At 44.2% G+C, this 8087-nt stretch overlaps 1 protein-coding gene across 1 annotated transcript in view; it reads right to left on the bottom strand.

The window, feature by feature from the left end:
* The window catches only part of LOC120524641 (interferon alpha/beta receptor 2-like), a 41917-nt gene that overhangs the window by 5004 nt on the left and 28826 nt on the right, over positions 1–8087 (bottom strand). The window contains exons 5-6 of the mRNA XM_039746469.1: positions 6652–6827; positions 1669–1823 (exon numbers count right to left, since the gene is read on the bottom strand). Coding sequence (XP_039602403.1) covers positions 1669–1823; positions 6652–6827 — 331 coding nt within the window. The remainder of the gene's footprint in view (positions 1–1668; positions 1824–6651; positions 6828–8087) is intronic.

The raw sequence follows: 8087 nt of genomic DNA, 5'->3' as shown, positions 1-8087 counted from the left end.
GCCTTCACGCTCCCTCTGATCTGACACGGCCGTTTTCAAATAAAGACGTGCTATAACAGAGGTGAACTCAGGTGAGGAGGAGTCTTCTACATTGGAGAAAGAGAACTGAGGCCCTCCCTGCAACAAACGTCCACTCGCACGTCTTTATCGGACAACGGCAGTGTCAGATCAGGGGGAGCGTGAGCGTTGATGGGTTTTTATTTGTCCACAAGTTCTCATTTGAGAGTCTGGCCATGGACCCCAAATGTCGATGTTTCATTCCCCGAGTCACTTGGTTGTCACTGTTGCGGCCCGGTGCTCCATCATGTTGGTCACCAAAGTGCTCTTGGATGGTTGGCACAAGTTGCTCTCGGTTGATGTTTTGGTCCCATTCTTTATTCATGGCTGTGTTTTCAGGCCAAATTGTGAGTGAGAAGCAACCCCGCGTGACATGAATGGTCTCAGGATGCTTTACTGTTGGCCTAACACAGGAGTGATGGCAGCACCTTTTCTTCTCTGGACAATCGGGTAGGGGATTCATCAGAGACAATGACTTTCCCTCAGCAGTCCAATCCCAGAATTTCTATCTGTCCCTGATGTTTTTCTTGGCTTCTTTTCTGCCCTTCTTGACACCCACCAGGCCATCCTCCAAAAGTCTTTGCCTCACTCACACCTGCTTGCTGCCATTCATTCCTGAGTGTGCTCTGCCCTGGTGGTGCCCACAGCTGAATCAACATTAGGAGATGCTCCTGGCGCTTGCTGGACTTTCTTGGGCACCCTGACACCTTCTTCACCACTCGATTCTAACTCAATCAGCGTGACAGAGTGACCTCCAGCCTTGTCCTCGTCACTTTCACCCGTGTGAACGAGAGGACCCCTGAAATGACGTCAGCAGGTCCTTCTGTGGCAGGGCTGACAGGCAGTGGTTGTTTGGGGATGAAGTTCATTTTCATGGCAAAGAGGGACTTTACAATTCAGTGCCATTCATCTGATGACTCATCAGAATATTCTGGAGTCGATGCAAATTGCCATCATAAAAACGGAGGCAGCACACTTTGTGAAAATTCCTATTGGTGCCATTCTCAAAACGTTTGGCCACGACTGTACACCGTTCAAAGTATCTGAAAATCTGAAATATGAGCGTGACAGCCCTGAGGTGCCCGTGACTTCCATCAAGTAGGAAAGACGTCACCTGCGGCAGGTGCAGCACTCTGTTGACGGGGTCCTCGCTTTCTTCCACTCCATGTCAACAAGGTGATGTAGTTACAGTTGACTTCACTGGATATTGAGAGAAATGGACTTTTGAAGCACTGCCGACATCGAATGTACATTTTAGTATTGCTCCAATTTATAGATTGTTCTTACAACTCTCCCTCTAACAAAGAGGTGACAGACACCAGCAATATTTTAGCTATAAAACCAGTTTTAAAATAGCAAGGAATTTATTTTTATTTAATGTGTTTGTGCTTCGAATAAAAGTTCAGATGTTACCAATATGGGTGACTGCAACTCTGAAATAAACCTCACCTAAACACTGGGAGGCAGAGCCACTGAAAGTTGTACAACAGGCAGCAGGACATGAGATCAATCATATCCCGAGTAGGAAGTGGTCCTGCATACTGTATGGAAAGAACTGCAGTGTGCAATGAAAAGGAGACTTCATTCAAAATGTATCAAGCGTATGCTCACCTTTTCTTCTCCACTTTTCCTCAAATGTACGTTGTAGTCGATGTTGTAGTAAGTGTCTTGAAGAGAATTCACTCCACTCCCTCTCGGAGAGGACATATTTAGGAGAAGACAATTTCCACATCCTGACAGAGTTACAGAAGGTGGCCCCAAGATTGCTAGAGAAAAAAAATGTTACATTGAATGATTAACAAGGTGGTTGTTTCTTTTTACTGCAGATTTGAATGAATTATTTATTGGTTCAAGAGATTCACAGCAGTCCATCTGAACCACAGGCCAAGATTAGAAATCAGCAGTGGTCTCCACCTCAACCTTCTTGTATACGAAGAGGAGTAAACCACAAGAAAATGATTACATTTTTATATTACATACATTAAAGAACCATCAACAACAAATCAAATCAAATGAATAACATATTGAACAATTGTTATTAAAGTAAAGTTGAATAAATCAGACTCTGCAGCTGAATAAATAAAAGGTAAAGTAGCACTTCCGGTTAGCGGAAACAGATTTCTGTCAACTTTTGGGCTACGTTTTGTACCGAATACTTGAATGCAAAATTTGGTTGACCTAATTGAAAGCGTACAGAGGTTCTCATGTTTACACACACACAGACATACTGTAATTCCAAAAATGGTATTTTCGGACACAGGGAGGTCTAAAACATCGAGATTCATCAAAATCTCGACATCGAATTTTTGGACGATTCCAATATTCGCCCTATACTTTGTATACGAGAAAGTAAAAAGCTCATCTCCACCGCAAAACTGCAGATTACTGTTTATTTGCTGCCCTGACCTCACCTATTAATAAATTCAAATTCTTCATTTTAGTATTAAAAAAACTGGACTATTACAACAGAAAAACTCCTTTCCTTTATAATGGAGAGGTGATCGGAGAACTCCACGGGAGCAGAATCTTCAGGGCTCTTTGTATAAAAGGTTACTCCTGAATCCCTAATAATTTACTTTAGAGCGTGCGTAACACCGGAGCTCACCGCACTTTAACTTGATCTTCGACTGAAGGCTCACAGATTTCACAGGAGCTAAGATACAGCCATGTGAAAAAGTAAGTGCGCCTCATACATGAAGATCTACTTACTGTGTGCCTGTTCAAACCTGTTCAGAAAGTCAACAGTTCCTACGGATTTTTTCACGTTATAAAGTAAAAGGGAACACCAAGTGACAAAAAGCCTCCGCTGTCATCTGGCATTCGTAACATTTATAAATACAGTGGTGCCTCGGTTTGCGAGTATAATTCATTCCGGAAACGTGCTCGCAATCCAAAGCACTCGTATATCAAAGCAAATTTCCCCATAAGAAATAATGGAAACTCAGATGATGCGTTCTGCAACCCAAAAATATTCATATAAAAATGATTAATACAAAATCTGAAGTAAAAAATACATAAAACAAATTAAGTTGCACTTTACCTTTGAAAAGAATCGTGGCTGGTGTGAGGGAGATGAGGGAGGAGGAAGACGAGGGTGACTATCACTCTAACTAACGGAATCGCTGCTATCTGTTGGCTCACTGGAATCTTTTTCTTTTTTTGCGACTTTAACAAGACACCGACCCAATGACAATTGTTTTTGCCTCCTTTTGAGGATTTTGCAGAAATGAGACATTGCATTGTTGTTAACCAGATTCACACACAAAATTAAAAAAAAATACTTTCCGCACACACACGTGAAACAGGATACACTCGTACGCATGTTGACTATACGAGTAAGGCACGGCGACTGAGACATGGGAGACAATTACCCACAATCCCGTGGTGAGAGAGAGATGAACCATCGGCTCAGTTGGGATCACGTGATTGTGATCTGGCATGAACAGCCATGGCTGTTTGGGAACCCTTGAACCCAACACCGTCGATAATGAAACCGAGAGAGCTAGTCAATGGAGGCAAATAACTGAGCAAGGGGAAGGTATACAAAAGGTGCAACAGTGCTTTTATTAAAAACAGTCAACAAAAAACAGTGTTCATAAAGTGCAATTGAAACGTTCTTCATTAAATAAATAATCCATTAAAACAGAAGTGAAAGTGGAGGTTAAAACCATTGGAAAAAACAATCCTTTAAAACGAGAGGTTAAAATCTTCTCATGGAAGCAGTCTTTAAAACAATAACAAATCCGGTGCATCGTTTCTATTAGCGTCTCACCTGCTAATCCCGTTTGGGCCAAACAGCAGGCAAGACGCTCTCTGCAGCTGCCCTCCTGAAACACACGCATGAGACTGGAGACCTCCCGAACCCTGGCTTCGGTCTGGCACTCATCCCAGTCTCGGAGAACTTGGTTTCCAACCAACGGCCAGGTCGCCCACGTTGGGGATTCCAGAACCAAGTCTCCCGACTTCCGCTGCCTTTCCGCGGCTTCTCTGCGGCCAGTCGCCTTCCCTCGGTCACTCCTGCTACATAATCGCTCAGCTGGAGCGACATCCAAATCAATCGCCTGGGTGTAGGCCCAACACCCCAGCTTCCTTACAGCTGCCCTCGATCGTGCGCTCACCACACGCACGCACCGCCTGTCCGTCTCTCTTGCACCGCATGCTTCCTCGCTCCCTGTAACCTCCGTCCTCTTTTCCTCATCTCTTTTCTCCTCTCTCCATTTTTCCCACCCCACAACCGACTCGCGCTTTTTAAAATGACGCGGGCCACAGCAGCTGCAGCATTAGCCATGGGACAATCACGAATGTGGGCAGTTCCTCACCTGTGCACTCGGTGAGAAACGCCCACACCCTACGGATCGCCCCACGGCTCGCTATGGCCCAACGTCCCCTCGCTAAGCCGCGAGCGCGTCGATTATTTATTTAAAATGAATGGCCTTTGCTCAACGAGCTGTGGACCCATAACACCACAGTGATGCTCGGCAGACAAAGCGAATTCGTACTACTCGTATTGGAAGACCTCGCTCGCTTATCAAGTTACAATTTATGAAACATTTTTGCTCGTCTTGCAAAACACTCGCAGACCAAGTTGCTCGCAGTCCAACGTTTTACTGCATCTTAAACACGGCCTCTCTTCCTAATTCACTGGTCCTGCCCGTCAATAGTCTTCAATTCAAAAGATCTTTACGGTGTGAATGCACTTCTCTGATTTTCAGAAAGGAATCAACAAACAGCGTGGATTAACCCATTGTGAGCATGCGACTGGATAACAACTTGTGGATTACGCAACACAAGTAACGAGAGATTTTTTTGATGGACGTTTTCATGTTGTTTGCTGTTAATCTCCACGGACACTTGTTCAATCAGAAAGTTGTCCGTTCTCCATATCAATATGAGGTTAGATTTTCTTTCTTTGCCATTACTATAAACAGCATATGGTAAGTAACCAAAAACAAACAACTTTTAGATTATTCCTTTAACGATAGTTTAAACATGTTACAGTAATAAAACAACATTCTTCTTGAGACAGTGCACTTGTTCAAAGCCTCAGACACTGCCACACATTCACAAATCAGTACTATTCAAGTGAAGCAGCCATCTTTTACACGTTGTACTAAAGTAGGATTTCCCAGACTTTCCCAAAGACTTTCAAAATGTGCTCGATGCCACAACATAGGATATACGGAAACTAGGCAACGTAAATGTTTAACAGCCAGTGTTTCAAGTGTAAAGTGTGTATACGAATTGATAAATTGTTAGTTTTTACAACACTAAGCCAATACTGGGCCGATTTAGGGTAAGAAATGAATCGAACTTACTTATTCCTGGGATATGTAAGGAAAATGGATAGGACTGTCAAGCATTATTGGGCCGAATGGCTTGTCAATTTCAGAATTTTTTTAATGTTCCAATGTTCTAACAGAAAAATGGAGCTCTGATATTAAAAGAGCGCATCCAAATATGGAGAACATGCCAACTACACAAAGGCCATAACCAGGAACCCATCTGCCAAGAGTTGCGATGCACAGAGCGCAACAAGCTACCGATCAAATATCTGATCCTATGCCACATTTCACTTTATTATGGGTCAGGTTGGAGTGCATGCACCATTACAGCTGCGGTACACAACCACACAACTCGAGCAACCTGGCAGACACGGTCCAGTTCCACCCCTGGAAATGACCATTCATCTGCCGCAGCCAGGTGTGATGTCCAGTTGCTCGGGTCCTCAACCATGAGGATTGTGTGAGCTGGATCACCATCGGGTAATCACACCACATGGCCGTAGTGTCGTAACTGACGCTCCCTCAAAATGCAGGTAATATGCCTCATTCAGGACTCCATGAGCAACTGCTCATTTGAGACAAAGCCAAACCCGCGGTACCTTAGGATTCTCTGAAGAGACAAAGTACTGAAGGAGTCCAGTCTTCGTCTCAGGTCACCGAATAACGGCCATGTCTCGCAAGACAGGAAGCACCAGGACTCTAAAGACTTGGACCTTTGTCCTTTTACAGAGATACCGTGAGTGCCACACACCCCTTTCCAGGGACCTCATGATTTCCCATGCCCTCCCAGTCCGTCTACTGGCTTCATAAGAAGAGTCACATGAATGTCACTGCCGAGGTAAGTAAACCTCTCAATGAGGTCGACACTTTCTCCACAGACAGACACACACCTGATGGCTGAGCCCAAGAGGTCATTAAAGGTCAGGTCCAGCCTCATTCTCCTAGTAGGTGGTCTCCTCCTGGACCTAGCTGGATTTTCAGAGTAGCAACACCAAGCCTGTGGATAGAATTCACAAACTGGCTACATCTGTAGATCCCACAGTTCTGTAGGTGCCTCCAGTGTCTGCCCATGAGGATGTGATCGATCTCCTTCACTGCCCCACCAGTATTGGAGTACAAAGTCCAATTATTACACTCTGGGCACTGGAACCAGGATCCAGTGATCTTCATCCCCTGACTTTTTGCAAAATCAAGGAACATGGAGTCACTTTCACCATGGATGCCAGACCCATGGGGACCCAGATATACATTCTCATAGCCACTTTATAATAAAGAGAAACAATATGTTGGTTGCCGATAATCCGTTACTTACTCTCCGATACAGGCTGAAAGGCGACTGAATGCTTCCAGTTGGATTGGTGTGTTTCGTTAAATGCTTGAACACGAGCTTTATAATACTCCATGTTCTCAAGTCTTCCAGTCAGATTACATTCTGGCACATAGGTGACGTTCAGACAGTCTCCCACCAAAGACCAGTTGTTACCTTCCCTATAAAAGATGAGCAACAATGTGGTTATTTATGACAACAATCAGCAAATTATAAAAGATGTGCAGTCCTATACAGTGGGTAGTGTCCTGCATTAAAGTACAAGTACTGAGTGAATGTTCGACTCTTTGTTTGCTTTTTATTTTTTATTTATCTGTAATCACACATTTGGTTTGCTCAGGGTTTTGTGGTGCAGGCCCAGAAACTGCAGTCTGACCAATACGGTCAACTCACAAAGAAAGGAGAATTGTATCTAAAGCAGCACAGCACATCCGGAGGATGCCAGATTTGGGTGGCTTTCCACTGATGGATGTATGAGATCACCTAGAAAGCATTTTAAAGGTCACTGACTATTGAGGTTTGTCAGAGGACAGGCACGTGCACCTCCGCAGCTAGGATTCAGATGATCCAGGTACCAATGCATTTCTTTTGGCTGCTGATCGCATGCTACACCTCCTAAATTCATTTGCTCAGAGGATTCTTTGATCCAAACCAACTTACAAAACATAATGAACATAATGAGTTAAAAGATTAAAAGTAAAGATAATATCCAATCACGCATCCCTTTTATCAGAATACACAAAGAATGATAGACAATTGGAATAAGCTGCCAAGTAGTGTGGTAGACAGTAAGACTTGAGGGACTTTCAAAGCTCAACCTGATGTTATTTTAGAAGAAATAAGTGGACAGGCCAAATGACCTGTTCTCATCTAGGCCAAATTGTGAGTGAGCCCACTCCCTGACTCGTGGCTTCTTTGCTACCCTTCTTGACAGGCCATCCTCCAAAAGTCTTCGCCTCACTCACACTTGCCTGCTGCCATTCCTGAGCAAGCTCTACACTGCTGGCGCTTAAGAACACAGCCCTGAATAAACAATGGGACCAAAGCATCCTGCGAGAGCAGCTTCTCCCAACCATCCAAGAACAGTTTGATGACCAACATGATGGAGCACCAGGCCATAAGACAAAAGTGAGAACTAAGTGGGTCAGGGAACAAAACAATGACAATTGGGGTCCACGGCCAGGAAACTCCCCAGACCTTAATCCCATGGAGGCAGGTGGACAAACAAAAACCCACCAAATCTGACAAACTCCAAGCATTGATTAGGCAGGAATGGGCAGCTGCCATCAGTCAGGATTTGGCCCAGAAGCTGATGGACAGACAGCCTGTCAGGGTGAATTGCAGAGGTCTTGAGAAAGAAAGAAGGGCCAACACTGCAAATATGGGCTCTTTCCATAAACCTAATGTCATTGTCAATTAAA

Source organism: Polypterus senegalus, chromosome 2, assembly GCF_016835505.1.
Source record: "Polypterus senegalus isolate Bchr_013 chromosome 2, ASM1683550v1, whole genome shotgun sequence".
Taxonomy (NCBI): Eukaryota; Metazoa; Chordata; class Cladistia; order Polypteriformes; family Polypteridae; genus Polypterus; species Polypterus senegalus.
Note: the sequence above shows the minus strand (reverse complement) of the source record. Positions and strands in the feature narration are given on the sequence as shown.